Raw genomic sequence first — 20,576 nt, forward strand, 5'->3', positions numbered from 1 at the left:
CCCCCCCCCAGGGAGGATGGCCACGCCACAATCCCTTCTCCTCCATTCTCCTCTTGGGATCTTGAGCATGCATGCACATGCGCCTGGTGTGAGTTTAAGCCCCGGATTCGGGACTCGAACCACGGTCGACTATGTGAGAGTCCAGTGACATAGCCATTACACTAACTGCTGGTCCCAATGAGGTATTGTTCTTAACCCTTACAGGAGAGATACTTTCTTGGTTTCTCATGTTTCTTTTTTTTTTTAGAGGTATTTTGCTTTGGGCTGCGTGCGCTCGCCAGACAGACAGAGAGAGACAGAGAAATAGAAAGTGAGAAATCACCCCCCCAGCAGGGATGGCCCTGTCACAATCCCTTCTCCTCTATTCTCCTCTCGGGATCTTGGGCACGCACGCACATGTGCCCGGCATGAGTTTAAGCCACCAGGTCCAGGACTCGAACCGCAGTTGACTACATGGAAGTTCAGCGACATAGCCATTACACTAACTGCTGGTCCCGGTTTCTCATGTTTCTTGTACCTCTGCGGTTGTTTCTGGTCATTCTGTGACAAAATCTCTCCTCCACAGGGATTAGCAATGTGGTATAAACAGTAAGATTAGGAGTTCAGATTTATAGAAAGAAATTTCTTTGTTAAAGCAGGAGATTCAATAAGCATTGAAGATTTCAATGAATGTAAAAGGATTCAGGTGCTTGGCTACTGTGCACCTAGGCCTTTGTAGACATTAAGTGTCTGGAGAGTGAACTGAGAGTAAGAAAATAAGATTAAAAAATAAAAGCAAAAAGAAAAATAAGAAAATACTACCAAAAAAGAGAAAAAAATGAAAAAAATAAAGTAAAAAAATTTAAAGGGGGAGAGAGCGTGAGACAGACTGCCAGAGACAGAGAAAAGACAAAGGTCTTCCTACCTTGTCTGAATATTTTGGGAGTCTAGGAGGTGGATTTAGAGCATGGCTTCCCTGAACACCCCAGGACACACCTCAGCTTTAAAATGGCTTCTTGTCTGAATATTTTGGGAGTCTAGCTAATTATATTTATTATTATTATTTTTTTTTTCATTTGACCAGAGAGAGAGAGGGAAAGTGAGAAAGTAAGCCACCAGGCCCAAGACTTGAATCATGGTTGTCCATGTGGGAGTTCAGCACCCCCACCACCACACCATCCATCAGCCCTGATAAATTTTATTTAAGCCAAGAGACAGTGGAAATTAGTCAGGTATAGACTGCACAGCATGTTAAATTTTGTTACCAACTTTTCTTAAAACTGCTATTAGTAGTTGCCATTGTCTACGCCAGGTACCACATAGCTTTGGACAGCTTTGTGAGAACATTCTTATTTTATTTTAATTTCGGGAGGATTTGAGAAAGGTTTGGCCTTACCATGCAAGCTTCAGAGAAATACTTTACCTTTAGAGTTAGGGTTAGGGTTACCTTTAGGGTTAGGAAGTACTTTATCTTTACAGTTAGGGCTCCCATGTGTCCCAGCTCACCTCTAAGCTGATTTAGAAGATGCGAGTGCAGTGAGAAAAGAATACCAAGCCAGGAATCTGGAGATCGGTATTTTAGTTTGTGTCTGCTGCTAATTAGTCAGAGGATCATGGACAAATCCCTTTGCTCCGTGGCCTCTGTTTTCTTATCCGTGTGCTGCAAAGGAGGGGACTTAGATGATCTCTGTAGTTCTGTTTAATTTTTTTATAAGTTTTCATTCTGTCCACAATGTAACAAAAGCGCAGATGGACTTTCTCAGGATCACAGGGATGGACGTAGAGCAGCCCGCCCTTTCAACCATGTATTTGTATGATGCTCTTCTCTTTTCCTTAGCATTACAATGTTAACCAAAATCTGAAATTATCCAGCTCCATCCTAAAATAAGAATAATGTTTTCATTCCAATTCAATTTAATCTATTTAGATTCATATCATAGAAAATCGCATTGGATACTTCTGTTGACATTCTATTTTCCATAAATTCATTTTTGAAAAACCTGTTCTTTTGTTTTCCTCATGTGAATCAGCATACATACCAATGTATACATATACACAATCACATTTTCAAAAAGTGTGATTGTAAAGTAAATATTCCTTGTAGCTTGTTTTCTTCACTTATTATATATCATGGAAGGTCTTCCCATCTCAGTAGGTATAAATGAACTCAGTAATTTAAACAGCTCCATAAATTTGATAATAAACATGTTCTAGTCTTTATTCAGCTCTCCCTTACTGGCAGGTTTAATAGTTTTTAAACCACCTCACTATAAACAGTGTAATAATCACCTTGATTATATATTTTTGCATGTTTCTGATATCTATAAAACATATCCCCAGAAGTAAAATTTCTGGATAAAGGGTATGTAGATTTAATTTTTAAAAATATTTTAATTAAATGTATTTCATTATTACTCTTATTATTTTTTAAATTTGCTGTAGGTTACGTATGCTCACCAGAGAAAGGGAGGAGGCAAGAAAGCTAGCTGCTAGGTCCAAGACTCGAACTGCAGTCGGCCATGTGGGTGTCCAGGGCCTTAACCACCATGTCACCTGCTGCTCCCTGTAGATTTAATGTGTCCAGATTGTTTTCCAAAGGGCATAGTAATTACCATTACATTAATGTCCTTGCCAGAACTTGGAGTTTTCATTCTTTTATTTTTGCCTATCTAACAGTTGAAAAGATAGTATATTATGAATTTACTTTCCCTTCATTGGGGTGAAAATAATTCTCTCTTATTGCTGGTCTTTTATTTCTTTCTCTTTTGTGGATTGCCTGCTCATATTCTTTTCTTTTGGGTTGTGTTTTTCTTATTGCCGTAAGGAGGTTTATGTGTCTTATGGATGCTAACCCTTTATTTACCAAATGTGCTGTGGATATATTATGCCAGTCTTGGACTTTTTCTGTGACTTTATTGGGACTTTTGGCATTGAAAATGTATTTTCAAGCAGTCATGTATTTTCTTTTATAGTTTACATGTTTCTTTTCCTTTTGATCTTCTTGACCTGGGGTTTCACAAGTATTCTCCTAAATGGCCTTCAGACGTTTTTTTGTAATTTACTAGAGGGCATGTGTGCTTGCTGGAGAGAGACAGACAGAGGCAGAGAGACACAGAAAGAAGGAAGTTGAGGAAGCATCCCCCCATCGGGGATGGTCATGCTGTGATCCCTTCTCCATTTCTCCTTTTGAGATTTTGGACACACATGCACATACTCCCTGTGCGTTTTTCAAGTCACAGGGGCCAGGACTTGGAACTGTGCAGTTGGCCAGGTAGAACGCAATGCCTTAGCCACCATGCCACCTGCTGGCCCTAGACTGTGTTTTAAGAAGCACATGTAGTTTGCTTTCATCTTCTCTAGTTTCTTTCTTTCTTTCCTTTTTTTTTTGCTATAGGGTGCGTACGCTCACCCAGAAAGACAGAGAGAGAGAGACAGAAAGCAAGAAATCACCCCTCAGTGATAGCCACGCCGCAATCCCTTCTCCTCCATTCTCCTCGTGGGATCTTGGGCACGCATGCACACGCGCCCAGCGTGAGTTTAAGCCACCGGGTCCCAGCGTCAGTTTAAGCCACCGGGTCTGAGACTCAAACCATGGTTGGCTACATGGGAGTTCAGTGACATAGCCATTACGCTAACTGCTGGTCTCTCTAGTTTCTTCATTACGGTTGTGCAATTAGTTCCCACACGTGGTTACTACACTGATTTTGTTGCTATCAGGTCCATAACCCACTTGCTTGGGTGAATGTCATTTTCTTTCCTTTTAAAGATTCTAGAACTAAAAAGAAATGATCACTTTTTTGCACAGAGTGCCTTGTTTTTTATTTGTTTTTGTTTGTTTGTTTGTTTGCTTGTTTGTTTTGGAGAGGTTTTTGCTACAGGGCATGTGCACTCACTAGAAACACAGAGATAGAGAGCCAGAAAGCGAGAAATCACCCCCCAACGGGAGTGGCCAAACCATAATCCCCTTTCCCCCCCATTCTCCTCTTGGGATCTTGGGCACGCACGCACACACACCCGGTGTGAGTTTAAGCCACCAGGTCCAGGACGTAAACCATGGTTGGCTACATGGGAGTTCAGCAACATAGCCATTATGCTGACTGCTGATCCCAGAGTGCCTTGTTTTAATATAGACTGCTACTATTTGACTGTTCCTCAAGGTATATGTAATAGAGCTTTCTTTTTTAAAAAAAAATTATTTATTGAATTTCATTTGTTATTATTAGTTTTTAATTTGACTAGAGAGACAGAGAGAGAGAAAGGGAAAATGAGAAAGTAAGCCATCAGGTCTGGGACTCAAACTGTGGTCAGCCTTATGGGAATCCAGCGGCCCCAATCACCGCACCACCTGCCGGCCCCTGTAAAAGAGCTTTCTGATTAAAGAAAAAAGAAAAGAAATACCCCTCCTTCCAAAAAAATACATTGATGTTTTTATACTTAACAATAGCATTGATTATTTAAAAACAATGATATCGTGATCTCTGCTAAGTTCTCTTTTCAAACCAGGGACATTTTCTTCTATAATTTATTTCTCTATTCATTACTTTTTTTTTTCTTTTTTGGATTTCTATTCTTTTTCATAAGATTTCTTAAATTTGTCCTTCAGCTCTAGCTTGTCCGTGATGATTTCTATCCCTGAACTTTTCTTTGTTTTGACACATTTCATTCACTTGATCATCTAGGTCCCTAATGAAATTCACAATAGGAAGTTGGGATTTGTCTGTTATTTTTAAAATGAAATCTTTATGCAATGTTTGAAAGTCGATGAATATGCTGGAACTGAGGCTGTGTAAATGCTTGAAATTGTTAGTTGTAGTTGTGATGGTAGGTTATTATAAGGATGTCCATGCACTTCCAAGCCAAGAAGCCATCTGTTGAAGACACTGCCTAGTCTTTGGGGTTTCTGGATCTCCTTGGGTAGTTTGCTGGGTATCTCCTGGAGGCCAAGTAAAGCTGATAGGGTCTTGGAGCAGTGGAGGGAAGTGCTGAGTCTCTCTCCCTGTGAGCCCAGAGTCAACTACTTAGCTGAAGTCCAAGGAGGAAGTGCTCCACTCCAGGGTTCACCCAGAAGCTTCTGGAGACACATGGAGCCCTCTGCTCGCCCTATGGGTGAACCCTGGCCCACAGCGCAGTGCCCCTCAAGGTTACTTTTTTTTTGACAGGATCAATCAGACTTTCCCAGGACCCTGAACAAGGAGCAGGGAAAGACTTTCCCAGGCCCAGGGCAGGCAGCACGTGGGCCTCGTAGGTTGGACCACGCTCTGGGAATGGGTGCCATGGTATCTGGGCACCTTCTCCAGGACTTGATGCTGATCTCTTGGTCCTTGGCAGGTGAGGAGGAGGAAGTCATCTCTCCTCCAGAGACACTGGGAGAGCCTGTGCCCTGAGTGCACCCTGCAGGGCTTGCCTCCTGCCCAGAGTGGCCGTTTCCTTGCTCCAGACAGGTAGCGGAATGGGAGTTGGGGAGGAGAGGCGTAGGGCACCTTTTCATGCCCCCAGTTTTTCAGGTTGTGTTTGCTCTCATAGAATCTTCTTTCTTCTTCTTTTTTTAAGTAGGAAAAGAGAAGTTTTCATAGAAAAGTAAAGTTTTTTTTTTTTTTTTTTTTAACAAAAAAGAAATATACTCTCAACCAAAAAGGCGTGCCGATGGGCATCTGCCGAAAAAGGACAAGTGCAATTACTTTTACATTCGCCGCCGTCCATCATTGCAGCACACCAAGTAAACCTTTCCATCATGAATATTCTGTATTTACTCTTACCCTGGGGTCTTGTCATGAATATTTCGGAGAGGAGGTCTGTCATTATAGCGGGGTCCCTTTATTTGACTTCCTGGACGTCCATTTGCGCTTGTGCTTGCATCCTTCTTCCTTAGGTAAGGAATCTGATTACCCAATTTCGCCTGCCCAGTGTGGACTTTGAAGGTATGCACATCCCCGGGACTGCTGCCCCTATCAGTTTATGGCCTCAGTGGGAATTAAGATGTTGACTAAACATCTCAGTGAGATAACCGCTCATCTCCTGGTGCCCAGGGGCCTAGCTGTGGTCCCTGCTTACAGTGATTGATGTGTCAGATGTCCCCTTTGTTGCCGTATTGGAATTCCCTGCTCCTTTTTTTCTTTTTCTTTTTTTTTAAAATTTTTTATTTTATTTTATTATTTTACTATTACCAGCCTTCAATTTGACCAGAGAGAAACAGAAAGAGGAGGAGAGAGTGAGAAAGCAAACTGCCAGGTCTGGGACTGGAACTGTAGTCAGCCATGTGGGAGTCCAGCACCTCACCCACCATGCCACCTGCCAGCCCCCAAGAACTCCCTGCTCCTAATACCTATCTACATAATATCTGCATTCCCCCCTCTAGGACTTGAGGCCCTGAAAGAATTTGGAATTTCATCATAGAATCTTTTCTAAGTTACAGATGCCTTAAAGAAGTGCTTAGAGATCTGGGAGAAGGCATTATGTGGTTTTCAAGCTTCTGGGAGAAAAAGACTTTATTATCTAATTCATTACACAAAGGGGCCAAGCTTTTCTCAAATTTGGGGAAAGATGGAATTAGTTTAATAATATTGATGATTATATAAGAAAAAATCTTTTTTTTTTTTTTTTTTTTTTTTTTTTTTTTTTAATATTTGCTAATATGCATTTAATCACCAAAGGACTGAAGATGCCTGGGCTTTTATTTCGTAATGTTTCTAAGACTGTGCCCCTTAAGTGCAGACAAAAAAGGAAGCAGTCTTGGCAGAACAGAAGCGATGCACACTTGATGATCAGATCGATTTAAATATTATTCGTGGCGTATAGCCTAGTCTGTGCTCTAGCTGTTCCTATGGCTTGGGCTTCACTGGCCTTCCACTGCTCCACTGCATCATTTGCTAATGGATGATCTGAATGGATTGGGAGCACTTAACCAAGCCCGGACCGATAGCAGAACTGTGGGGCTCTGCAGTGCTGGGGACCACTTATCTTTCAAAATAGCTAAACATATTCTTCCCAACTTGTCTACTTTGGATGATAAGTTTTGGTCATGAAGCGTACTTTAAGGGCTGCCATTGGGTATTCTTCTGAAAGGAATAGTTCAAGTTCAGAAGTCCCTCCCTCAAAGGGAGAATCCTGGGTGCCAGCAATGACCACATGAAAATAACGGGTGTTGCTCTCACCTGGTTCTGCTTTCATGCCAGGAACCGGTTCTGTCAGCAAATGCTGGTTTCCTTGGTGATCCTGTGGGGACACCCAGTCATCTTGTCAGATCCCGAGTTCGGCCTCTGCTCTCATCTAAGAAAAATCCTTTGGGGTATATCTGAATTTTTATGTAAGATGTGAAGCTAAATAAAACGAACATTTCATTCTTATTACCAAAAAAAAAAAAAAGAAATTGTAGATTAAAAAATTCAATTTTGTGTCCTACTGATGTGATTAGGGAAGCATGATTGCCATTTATGTAGGGATGGAAGAAGAGACATTTAAATTGTAAGCAACTTTTAGGAAATATGGTCAGTTATAAATCGAACGCTACTTTCTTGGTAATCTACATAATATTTACCTGTACTATAGATTCTCTATCTTTATTATTTCTTGACTTTAGAAGGAATGCATGTAAATGTTCCCTAAAACATTTTACCCCTCTTCCTCCTCTTCTACTTTTCTTCCCTGAAAAATGAAGATAGTGATGCCTGTTTATTTCATAAGAAAGCAGAGAAACATAATTAACAAAAATAAAGGCAATGTCTCCTTTTAATAATTTATAATTTTTTATGTTTCTCTTAAAAGGTCAACATGATTGTGTGACTATAATCAACAATTTCTTTCCTCGAGAGAGACTGGATTATTACACTAAACCCCAGGGACTGGATAAAGAGCCCAAACTGCCCCCAAAGCTGGCAGGCCCACTGCACAAAATTATCACCACAACAAATCTTCATCCTGTCAAGGTAGTGTGGTGTTCATTGCATTTGCTTTTTATTTGAATATTGCTTCAGAGTTTAAACTGTTCTTACTCTATGGGATCAGGATTGACTTGGGTTGGGTTTCATGGATATGGAGCTTGTGTTGGGCTCCCTTGTTCAGTTGGTTCGTTGAGGGAGTGCTCTGAGTGGGCACCTGGTAGAGAATGAGGGCAAGAGACCAGCGGGAGGAAAAGCAGACAAGGGCGGGGGGTGGGGTGGGGAGAGCGTTCCCCTGAAGCCTAGCCTCCACCTATCCCATAGGGAATTCAGATGAAGCCTAGCCTCCACCTATCCCATAGGGAGCTCTGGAGCAGGAGTGGTTCTGGAGAGCTAAGGGAATCAGACTTTTGTATCTATCAGTCTGCATTGGCTGGGTCCTGTCCCTGGTTGGAAAGGACAGCCTCTTAGTACCAAGTGACATGACTGGCTTTGAGTGAGGGAGCCACCTTCGGGAGAAAAAGGTCACCATGAACTTTTAGACGCCAATGCTCGGAGCAGCTGTGGTCTGGTGTGTACTAAGCTTGGTAAAGAGGATCTAGGAGCGGTGCTGATAGCATCTACTACTATAACTACCCTTCTCGGAAATATTCTGAAATGAGATTGTGGACACATTTCTAATGCATGTGGCTACTGGGTGTCTTTAGGTAATACAGATCATCAGATAATTAGTCAAGTACAACAGTTCAAACTTTGTAAATGAATACAATGTAAATAGCTTAACTGGGAACCTTCAAGAGCCATCCTAAGCTATTTTCACTGCTATTTTCTTCAGGTTTTTTAATATGGCCTTTTCTTGCAGTTGCTTATAAAATTATTTGAAAAACAACCAGTCCAACTGAGTATAATTTTCGTTGGAAATCATTACAGAAAACTACTTAATGACGTGTGCTGCAATGATACTGCTCTCCTTTTACAAATTCCAGTGGCTCTTAATATCCCTACATTAATAGTGGATAGATTTTCAGAGCTGTTTGGTGAGCAAGATAGTACATTAGATCAGAAGTTGAGATTTTTCCTTTAATGCAAGGTTTTGCTATTGATGGAAAGTAGTGAAATAGATTTCCTTAGAGATCTATTGCAAAAGTCCATGGAATATACTGAACACTATTAAAATAAATGAATAGTTCTCATAAATAAACTCTTTTGAAGACTGACACTCAGAACTTTTAACATGATTATGCATTCTGTGCATTTTCCTTGAGTCATTCTTTGGAGCTCAAGAAACAAAAAACACCTGTCTTGTAGTCGGCCACCCAAATTAATTTTCTGGGTCTTCGTGAGAGATAACAAACTAGTAGGTATCTTTCCCATCAGACTTAAAAGCAAAATCTGTTCTAATTTATTTTGGAGCACTTAAGGTTTTTCTTAACGTTCTAGAAGAACTTGCGATACTAAGTGAATGAAAGGAATTCAGCTGTGAAATGCATACTCGTGTTTCTAAGGGAGATTACATGAGACTTAAAATGTAGTCTTTAAAAAAATATTTAGCATCATGCTAGCCCTGTAGTTTCATGGCTCAGGGAGCTGGATTCCACACGGGTGACTAGGCAAATTCAAGCCCTGACTCTGGGCACGTGTGTGTATGTACCCAAAATCCTGACAGGATGGAGGAATGGAAGAGAAGGGACTGTGGCACAACCACACCCCACTAGGGGATTGTTGCCCTTCCCTCTCCCTCATCTCTAGTGAGTGCACAAGCCCTCTGACAATTATTTAAAAAAAAACAAAAAAAATTAGGATCAGCAGGTGGCAGACTGATAAGGCTCTTTATCCACCTGCTGGCAAGCTGTGTGGATCCAGTCCCAGACCCTGCAGCTTGAAAAATACACTGGACACGTGTGCATGTGTACCAAAATCCCAAGAGGAGAATGGAGAAGAAGGGATTGTGGTGTGGTGTATGGTTTCTCACTTTCCTTCTCTGTCTGTCTCTCTCTCGGCAAGTACACATGCCCTGTTGCAAAAATCCTTTAAAAAAATGGAAATAATTTAGCATCTTCTGTGTTTACAGTTTTTCCCCTCCTAGCACACATAGGAAGAGATAAGTCTTATAAGGAACAACTCCCCGTAGCATCCTTGTTCTCCATGGAACAGGATAGGGTGAGGAGAAGAGATGGCTTTTTTTTTTTTTTTTTTTTTGGGGGGGGGGAAAAAGGTTGTTTTTTTTTTTTTTTTTTTTTTGGAGAGATTTTCAACTGTAGGGCGCGTGCGCTTGCCAGACAGAGAGAGACATAGAGACAGAAAGCGAGAAATCACCCCCCAGGGGGGATGGTCACGCCGCAATCCCTTCTCCTCCATTCTCCTCTCGGGATCTTGGGCACGCACGCACACGCGCCCGGCGTGAGTTTTAAGCCACCGGGTCCGGGACACGAACCGCGGTCGACTACGTGGGAGTCCAGCGACATAGCCATTATGCTAACTGCTGGTTCCCAGAGATGGCTTTTTGTGGGGATATAGTATTTCTCAAAGTAGAGAATATGTGCAGCTTATAAGACCCTTATATTTTCCCTCTGCCTGAGCATTCCAGGATATTATGGTTGAGAGACTTGAAGTTCTTTTCTTTTGGTTCACTATGTTTTCTATATTTCTAACCCTTCAGATTGCAATAAGGGTTTCTCAGCTATTTTTTCATGTTTTACCTAGAACTCAGTTTCTCAAGGTTAAGATGTCCTAAGAATTAGTCTTCCTTCAATTATCTTGAAAGGTATATATTTTAAGTAAGTTATATTAACGGCATATTTGTGTAGACAATAAGTCGGAAAGGTATATAATCTGGAAAAGTCAGCACAATATTTTCAGAGCACTTAGCTAGACTATTTAATGATGACAGTGCCAGCCTTCAGACCAGAATTTGTTTTTTTGTAGGTATAAACAATCTCTTCACTTGAAACTCTTTCTTTTGCCAGTACCTCAGATGGAAAAGCTGCCCAGTTGCTTTCGTGGTGGCCCATTTTTATTGCTTTATCCTGTCTTCAAGCTAACATGTTCTTCATATGAAGTATTTAAAAGAATTAACCAATAACCGGTATATAATGTCAGCTAGCTTTTAAAATAAGCACAGCAGATTTCCCAGATACACAACATGCCGTTGAACTACAGACGACCGCACATGGTTACGTCTGCATCCTGGTTAAGTGGCTGCTATAGCAATAAGGACATGTTTGTTTTTAAAAGGGACTTGGGGAATTGGGCAGATGCCCAGAATAGAGGTTATTGAGCAGATAAACAAAATCACAGAAAAAAGAAAAAAGTAGCAGCAGAGCTGAGCAGGTCTCTAAGTAGATAGGAAGCACATATCCCCAGGCCATCCTCTCTGAGTATTAAACATGATTTCAAGCCCAGAGTTACTGATTTAGCAATTTAAAAAATAAAGAGAATTCAAAATGCCACTGCACGTATTCTAAGGCAGCAGTCCATTGAGAGAAAAAAATTCATCCAGTTTTTATGCTGCCAGGAATATGCTCCTCCTCCATAGTGTATAAGGATTTCCTTTGTATGTATTACTTCATAATGCTGCAGAGATTAAAGGAAGGAAACTAGTGGAAATATTGTCCTTTGTGTGCAGCTATGTAAATGTTTCAGATAAACTCAAGGGTAATGCTGTGGCTATTTACACTTTTCATTGTGTATATTTGCTGTATATTATAAAATCAATAAAACCTTATATCTCCAAACAAAATTATTAATCTGGATTCTATTTGCAGTTCTTTTTTTTAAAAAAGAATTCTAACTTTCCGGTTTAAGATTCTATAGTTGATGATAAATGGCATATATAAAAATGTTGATCAAACAACTTTGAATAATTGTAGTTGGCAAAAGTATAGACAGGTAGTTCCTGAGTCTTCTTCTGCTACAAATTAATTTTTTAAAATAATTCTTTTATTTATTATTGTTATATTTTTAAAATTTGCTCTAGGGCACATACACTCACCATAGAGAGAGAAGGAGGGAAAGTGAGAAAGCAAGCCGCCAGGTCTGGAACTCAAACCATATGGGAATCTAGTGCCTTAACAACCACACCACCTGCTGGCCCCAACACAAATTAATTTTTGATACATGTTTTTAGAAGGAAGAGTTATCAACAAATTTACAAAAAGGATTCTGCTGATATTTATTTCATTAAGTGTATTAATATATTATTGAATGCTGTATTTTAAGCAAAATATACATCATTTATGGATCTAGTAGTGTCAAAAGTAAGTGGAAATTTTCTTTTAATTTTACAAGGACTTCAATCGATGTCTCCAGGACAGAGCTAGGAAGGGATTTTACCTAAGCTAGCAAATGATTTTTCTTCGTGCTTAAAGAAAGAATGGAATTCATAAAATCTGCCTCCTGTGATTTGCTCACATTTACAATCCCTGAACTAGGTATTTAGCTGAAACGAGAAGGTTAGCAAGTACAAACTAGCTCTCTGCTCTGTGCATGGAGTTGAGCTCATCTTAACACATATGTTTACATGACCGCTAAGCAGCATGGATGTGTGCAGTTGTCACAGGCAGAGCTACTTCACACAATCTGCCCTGCAACAAAGCCAGTTAAAAACATACACTAAATTTGAGCTTAAATCTGTGCATACACAGGAACCGTGAGACTTTAATGCCTAAGATTTGATAACTCTCTAATATTCCCCCTTTTAAAGCTACTTATGGTTTCTTATACCTATTCTAATTACTGTAAGTGATTGGAAGCATCCCAGAAAAATTTCCACAGAGAAATATAGCTGATTGGAAAGTCAAACACATTTCATTTTTAGACTTCTTTCTGTAATAACTTGATAGCTCTCTGATTAAAAAGAATTAATGAGAACTGAAGTTCTTCTAGCCATGAAATTCTAGAACTATGTAAGATTAACTAAAAGTAACAATTGTTCAATGATTTGATTCTGTACACAAGGGGGTCTTCAAAAAACTCATGAAAAATGCATGTTATGAAAAAGTTATTAATGAATTTCAATTATTTTTGTGCCAAAATAAACTTATATTTTAATCCTATTTCTCCATGAACTTTTTCTTTTTCTTCATTCTCTCTCTCTCTCTCTCTCTCTCTCTCTTTTTTTTTTTTTAAGTTCTTGCCATGTGTACTCACCAGAGAGGAGAGAGACAGAAAGAAATAGTAAAAGGGAAAGTGATAAATCACACCCCAGGAAGAGTTCTTTCTCCTTCTCCTCTTGGGATTTGGGCACTCTCACACACACACACACACACACGCACACACACACACACACACACACACACACACGAGCCCAGCATGATCTTCCAGCCACCAGGTCTGGGACTCTAACCACAGTCAGCCATGTGGGAGTCCAGCACCTTAACCACTATGCAACCTACTGGCCCCTCTCTGATCTTTTTCCCTTTTTTTCTTTTGGAGAGCTTTTTGTTTGTTTGTTTGTTTTTTGGTATAGGGTGCGTAGGCTTGCCAGAAAGACAGAGACAGAGAGACAGAAAGCGAGAAGTCAGCCCCCAGAGAGGATGGCCATGCCACAATCCCTTCTCCTCCATTCTCCTTTTAGGATCTTGGGCACGCATGCACATGCGCCTGGGTCTGTGACTGTGAACCACGGTCAACTACATGGAAGTCTAGCGACCTAGCCATTACGCTAACTGCTGGTCCCAATCTCTATGAACTTTTGAAGTTCCTTTGTATCAAGGGTATGCAAATATGCCATATTTAGCTTTAGCAAAAGTTCTTTTAAAAGAGATGGTAAAATCATGTACTCTGAGAGGCATACTAACACCCTAGTTAAGCTCGTGGACAGGTCACATTATAACTTTAATATAGAGAATTTAAGAGATTCTATGTTATCAGGGTCTTTCTGTATTCATTTTATAATTTCAATTAGTGACAATTTGCATTCTAATTGGAATTAACAGAGTAGCTATATGTGATGTGGTAATCTTTTGAAATAAACTAAAGGGAGTCCCTAATTTGTACATGCAGAATCCTTCGTGGAATTTCTAAGCTCACTAAAATTTCTTTTAGATAGTGATGCTTGTAAATGAGAATCCTCTGCTCGCGGAAGAAGGGGCTCTGAATAAATGCTACAGGGTGATGGACTTGATTTGTGAGAAATGCATGAAGCAAAGAGACATGAATGAAGTTCTGGCGATGAAAATGCACTACATCAGCTGCATCTTTCAAAAATGCATTAGCTTCTTAAAAGACGGAGAGAATAAATTGGACACCTTCATCAAAAGGTACTTTTTCGTTAAACCATGTTATATAAAATAACAGTCGAGGGAATAATGTTTTACTGTTTGATGCCTCGTTCTAGATTTTAAAATTCAGCTTTGCAGCAACAATTGCTATTGTTAGGATTACATTTAGTCTGTACGAAACAGTGGAGAATGTTATATACTTTGAAGGATTATTCAGTTATATATTCTGAACAATGTTTTTGTTGTTATCACTGATTTATAAACGAGGAATCTGAGGTTCAGAGATGTTAAAGAGCGTGTGTAAAATTATAGAACTAGAAAATAACGAAGTCCAAATTTGAGCAGTGTGATAGGCTGTGGGTTGCTGCTCTGAGTTCATCCTGGCACTCGTGTATCTCTGTCACTGTACTTAGAGCTGTGGGCTGTCCTTGTTCTCTGACCACCAGGGATCACATTCTCTTGCAGCCTTTCTAAGAACAAGGAACTCAATCAGAAGGGTGTGACTCCATGGAAGTTTTCAGAGTGCAAATAACAGACACAGTAATAAGTAACTAGCTAATCTGATAACACTGTTTTTCGTGTGTGTTCTGGCAGGAGTCACCTTTGCATATACATCTCTGGGCACCCTAACCTGATAAGGTCCCACCTAAGGTACAGACTGAATAGCAGTGTGAATCGAGCCCATCAACATGAAGAGAGAATGAAAAGCTTAAGTAACAGAGAGAAATACTAAAAGCCGTTGGGTTCAGCTAGGAGGGGCTGTTTAGGGATTCAACTCCAGTTATTCTTTAAAACATTTTCTTTCAGCTTGTTAAAAGGCCGAGCTTCGGATGGCTTTCCAGTCTATCAAGAAAAGGTCATTAGAGAAAGTATCAGGAAGTTTCCTTACTGTGAAGCTACACTCCTCCAGCAGCTGGTGCGAAGCATTGCTCCTGTTGAAATTGTAAGGCGCCTCACAGCTAAGTTACTCTGTCAGCAAGACCCAGTGTTTACATGTCGTACAGTTAACGGAAAGTTTAGTATGTATTTTTCTCAAGTTTTCAGGAAGGAAGGAAGCTGAACCTGTTTTATTTTTCTACTTTCCCTTCCATGATTCTCTTCTTATGTTTTTGTAGCTTATAGCTTAATAAGCAGTGTTTCTCTGTGTTAGGATACAGATGATTGTAGTGGACACTTACATTTTAAATACTTCCACGGGAGTAGTAAAGGGAGTGGTGCAGATACACATCTGCCCCCAAAGCCATGTGAGCTGTCAGTATGAAGTCTTTCACTAGGTGGGCCTACAGGGTGATCATCTGGAGTGATGCTGTCTAGGCAGAGGGGCTATCCCTGGAGCCCTGAGAAAGTTCATTGTGTTTCCTAATGCCTGTCTCAAACTCTGTCCCAGTTTTGTTTCCTCTTTTTTTTTTTTTTTTGCTATAGGGCATGTGTGTGCTTGACAGAGAGGAGATCATAGTCCTTCGCCCGGGGGAATGGTCAGGCTGCAATCCTGCTTCTTCCATCTTTCCCTTCTTTTTGGGATTCTTGCCATGCATACATACATGCCCAGAGAGTTTTTAAGCCACCAAGACCAGGACTCAAACCGCGTAATTGGCCATGAGGATCCAACTGCCTTAACCACCAGGCCATGGAACCAGTCCATAACCTAGTTTATATCCCACCTTAACGCCTGTGATTAGAAATTTTCCATACTTTCTTCTTCTTCTTTTTTTTTTTTCAATCTACTTGTATTTCTCAGCTATGGAAGGAAGTAAATTTTGTTCATTTTAATCTGTTCTTTAAATCACTTACTTGTCTTTTCATCATATATTTATTAAAGTAGTACTTTCTGAGATACTCTCTGCTTCCCTCTTTGGAATAGCTTAGAGGCTAAGAGCACCAGATAGCACATGGTCAATTGCACAGTTTAAATCTTGGTCCTGGAAACTTTTAAAGTACGCCACGTGCATGTGTGTGCATGCCCAAAATCACTTTGTCAGTGTCCGTTCATGTGTTCATACATTTCAATCAAATCCTTTATCAGTCAGGCAAGAAACTGATCTTAAGGCTCATTTCATTTGTAGCTTTCTCCCTCTCTCTGGCAATCTGTTTCCCTCCTCTACCTTCTCTAGGCTTTTAAATCATTCCCACTGTAGGAAATCAGAACTAGAAAAGGGTTCCAGCTCTTGTTTTGTTTATGAAGGCTTCAGGTATTCTGAACTATAACATTAACAAGAAAGACCTTGGCAGAAAAAACAAGCCTTCATTTATTCATGAGAGCTCCCCATATGTTCATAGGGATTTCTTATTCTCACTTTTTAATATACTTAGCTATTTGTTGTTTAGCCTTTTAGAAGATTAAAATGAGCAAATTAGAGAATGAATGATCAATCACAAATGCATTTTGGCTGTATGTTTCACACGCTAACCATCCATGAATTACATAGCTCAGAGTTTATTCATATAGTATTTTTATATAGTCAGATGCCCAAAGCTGGACCTGACCAGGTCTGGCACGGTGACTCGGAAATGGACTGCAGACTGAAACACTTCTCCATCTTATTATACCACACTCCTTGGCTGTGTAGGTTCTCATACTCATGCTTATAGCTTCACAGTTGCAAAGTATTTGATGCTCTTTCTCCAGACTCACATTCCCTCCCAGGCTGACAGGAAGTAAACAGGGATCTACATCTGGAAAATGTAAGGTCTCCCAGAAGCTCACTGTGTACGTGCATCACTCTTAGCTGCACTGGAGTCTGGGGAAGTTAGAGTTTAGAGTGTGTCTCAACATCGGTGCTCTAAACAAACTTAGGCATCGGTTAGTGAGGAAATTGAGGGAATTTATATTAGAGAAGTAACAGCAGTGCCTGCTATGAACAATTACCAGCACTAACAAGTGGTAGCTGACCTTCTACCTTTATGGGGAAAAAACTGAAAATAGAAACCCAGAGTACTTTTAGAAACCCAAAGCAGGTCAATGTATAGGTCAACAATTCATCTTAGTCCTATGCAGTAAAATAACAAGAGTTTACAGAGGACCATGAATAAAGTTTATCCTAGTGATGTGAGTCTTCAAGAAGAGGTTTATAATAAAGTTAAAATAGTATCTATTGCATTTTAGAAAGATTGTCTTTTAAAGTGTTTGTTCTATAAGGGTCATAAGTTCTACTCTCTGGAAAACTTGGAGTGCTTGTGGTTATACGTATCCCAGGTAGCAATTGCCCAATGAGTTTCATTATCTTACAAGTTCCTAACCTTCTGAAGTAGCATGGTGGTTCTCAGGGCTGGCTGTGAAGAGAATCACTCACGTTGCTTTCTGACCATGCTGATGCCTTGGTCCCCCTGCCCAGGTTGTGATTCCCTCTGCCTGGTGTGGCATCTGTCTCCTGCCTGTCACAAGGCTCAGTGGCAAGTGTGAGGTGTAACTCCATTTAAGAAATCCTCCTCCAGCATCATAGTATATAGCACTGTTGAAGATGTTTTGCATTACCTGTTGAACAAAGTGCACTTTAGCTCACGGAAGGCTAGCCAATATCTCTAATATTATAGCATACAGTACATAAAACATCACTCTATTGTTTTGGTTTTGGTTTGGGTTTTTTGGAGAGGTTTTTGCTATAGGGCGCATGTGCTTGCCAGAAAGACAGAGACAGACAGAAAATGAGAAATCACCCCCTGGGGGAATGGCCACGCCACAATCCCTGCTCCTCCATTCTCCTCTCAGGATCTTGGGCATGCACTCACACACGCCTGGAGTGAATTTAAGCCACCAGGTCCAGTACTTGAACCGCAGTCAAGTACATGGGAGTCCAGTGCTATAGCCATTATACCAACTGCTGGTTCCAGAATATCACTCTATTGATAAGAATGAAAATTTAAATATTTGAATTGTAGACCAAGATCAGATAAATAATGTTAAATGTATAATGTCTTGGGTCAATCTCGCTGTCTAGGGGCTAAGGGAACTGGATTATCACATGCTCAATTCCACTGTTTGAATCTTGGTCCTAGAAACTTTTAAAATATGCCAGGTGCATGTGTTCGCATGCCCCAAATCCTGATAGGATGGAGAAATAGTGGAGAAGGGATGGTGGTGTCATTGTGTCCCGGGGGGGGGGGCAGTGTTTTCTCCTTCTCCTTTTTTCTGTCTTTTTGTCTCTCTCTGGTAAGCTCATGGGCCCTGTCACAAAAATAAGGAAAAAAGTATAAAAATGTATAAAATCTTTAAAATCCTTAAATTGCACCAGACTTTCAAGAACTAAGATAGTTATACATTCATAAAATGCCCTACAATTGTTACACAGACTATAAATATTATCTTGATATCGGTTCTCAGAAAAAAGTTTTACTCTGTTCTGTATTTGAAACCACTAAGGGCTTGGGAACCAGCAGTTAGCGTAATGGCTATGTCGCTGGACTCCCACGTAGTCGACCGCGGTTCGCGTCCCGGACCCGGTGGCTTAAAACTCACGCCGGGCGCGTGTGCGTGCATGCCCAAGATCCTGAGAGGAGAATGGAGGAGAAGGGATTGCGGCGTGACCATCCCCCCTGGGGGGTGATTTCTCGTATTCTGTCTCTATGTCTCTCTCTGTCTGTCTGGCAAGCACACGCGCCCTATAGCGAAAAAAAAAAAAAAACTCTCCAAAAAAGAAAAAAACCACTAAGGGCTTACCGAATAATCCTAATTACTAAGTACTTTTAGTCTAGAATGGGGACTTTTTCTTCTTCTTATAACTGGTATCTGGGATTGCTTCCTATATGCTTTGTACAGAAAAAGGTACAGTCAGAAGGACGTTCGTCATTTCTCTCGCAGTCCGTGAACCTGCATGCCTTCATCATTCTTGCCCTGTGTGTCAGCGTCATGATTCCGCATCGCTTCTGGGGCAATACTTCTCTGAATTCTTTCCATGGTGATTTGAGACTTTTTGCCTCCTTTTCATACACCTCTAGGGTTCTGATCCCACTGCATTCTCTGTCCTTACTCAAGCCATCACTGGTCAGGTGGGCTTCGTGGATGTGGAATTTTGCACTACCTGTGGAGAAAAGGGAGCAAGCAAAAGATGCTCAGTATGCAAAATGGTAAGAATGGAATTCTTTTAAGTTCATGGACTTCGTTAGATTGCAACCAACCTGAAGATCGAGTTTGAATATTCGGTACCTGTCACAGATGACATTAGTTTCCTAATAATGAAAGCATTACATGAAAGTATTGCATCTACTATTTGGAAAGTAGTTTTGGAAGAGAACTAAAAGATAAATGTAGTTCTGTGCTCTGTTCATCTCCTGCCAAACCACCAGTCTTCCTCGGCTTCTGTGCTGATTGCCTGATAGAAGGAAAAATATGAATGAGTGAATGAATGAATATGAGAAAATAAGATTATCTACGGAGCAGAGGGACTAACGCTGGTGTACATTTGAATACTTAGGATAATTTATAAATATGCAGTGTTAACACTTCTGGTGTTGATGTTAATTATAATCTCTTCATTCACTCTTCCTTATAAAACTACAACTTTCTTCTGTCACTAATCTTTAAGCCTTATGGACTATACTGCCCACTTCTCCCAAAGAGATCTTTGTAAAATGTGTATGTGATCATACTATTTTTAAAAGATTTTTGCTATAGGGCATATATGCTCACTGGAGAGACAATGAGAGGGAAGGCGATAAATCCCTCCACTGAGGGAATGGCCATATTGTAGTCCCTTCTAGTCAATTTTCCTCCTGGGATTTTGGACACATATGTACACTCGCTCGGCATGATTTTCAAGCCACTGGGTCTGGGACTTGAACCGTTGTTGGCCATGTGGGAGTCCAGCACCTTAACTACCATGCCACCTGCTAGCCCCAGTCATTTACTTTTCATATTCAGATATTGCACACATGCGTATGCTGGTACATTCACTTAATCCCATAGGTGATATTAATCTCCTATTGACTTCAGGGTTGAAATTCCTTAACATATTGTACAGAACCCATCCCAAATCATCTGACACAGCTTACTTCTCTAGCTTCTTCTCCTTGAATGACTTACATCTCTGAACTTCTGTTTCCTTATGTTTGAAATGGCTTAGAATTATGATAATTAAAGGATACTATATATGAGATCATCAGGAAAATTCATGACTCATTTTTGCCTAGAAAAACATAGAAAAATACATCAGGACTTTCCTGATGACCCAATATTTCAGGTAACTATTGCTGATTAGGAAAACACTCTGAAACTTAGTGTTTGAAAGAACAATCATTTATTCTTTCTCCCATGGTCATGATTGGCAGGCCTCGGCTGGAACAGTTGTGTTCCACGTGTCTGTCATCCTCCTTGGACCTCAGGCTGTGCGGGGCATGTTCTCGTGGCAATGGCAGCAGTACTAGCAGGCCAGGAGAAACACACAAGGCCGAGGCCCTGCCCTGAAATTGCCATGCTTCCTCATTCTTTTGGCCAAAACAATTCACTCCACCAAAACTAACATCCAATCTCTCCTTCAGTACAGAGATCTTTGAAATCTCACGGGAAAGA

At 40.5% G+C, this 20,576-nt stretch overlaps 1 protein-coding gene across 2 annotated transcripts in view; it reads left to right on the forward strand.

The window, feature by feature from the left end:
- ANKMY2 (ankyrin repeat and MYND domain containing 2) overlaps positions 1-20,576 on the forward strand; it is a 46,187-nt gene that overhangs the window by 21,726 nt on the left and 3,885 nt on the right. Inside the window, exons 5-8 of one of the 2 annotated variants that reach the window (XM_006165789.3) lie at positions 7,741-7,901; positions 13,899-14,113; positions 14,882-15,017; positions 19,007-19,135. In XM_006165789.3, coding sequence (XP_006165851.1) covers positions 7,741-7,901; positions 13,899-14,113; positions 14,882-15,017; positions 19,007-19,135 — 641 coding nt within the window. The remainder of the gene's footprint in view (positions 1-7,740; positions 7,902-13,898; positions 14,114-14,881; positions 15,018-19,006; positions 19,136-20,576) is intronic. The other variant, XM_014583090.2, reaches the window with a different exon arrangement.

The sequence above is a fragment of the Tupaia chinensis genome, unplaced genomic scaffold (genome assembly GCF_000334495.1).
Source record: "Tupaia chinensis unplaced genomic scaffold, TupChi_1.0 Scaffold144031_1, whole genome shotgun sequence".
NCBI lineage: Eukaryota > Metazoa > Chordata > Mammalia > Scandentia > Tupaiidae > Tupaia > Tupaia belangeri.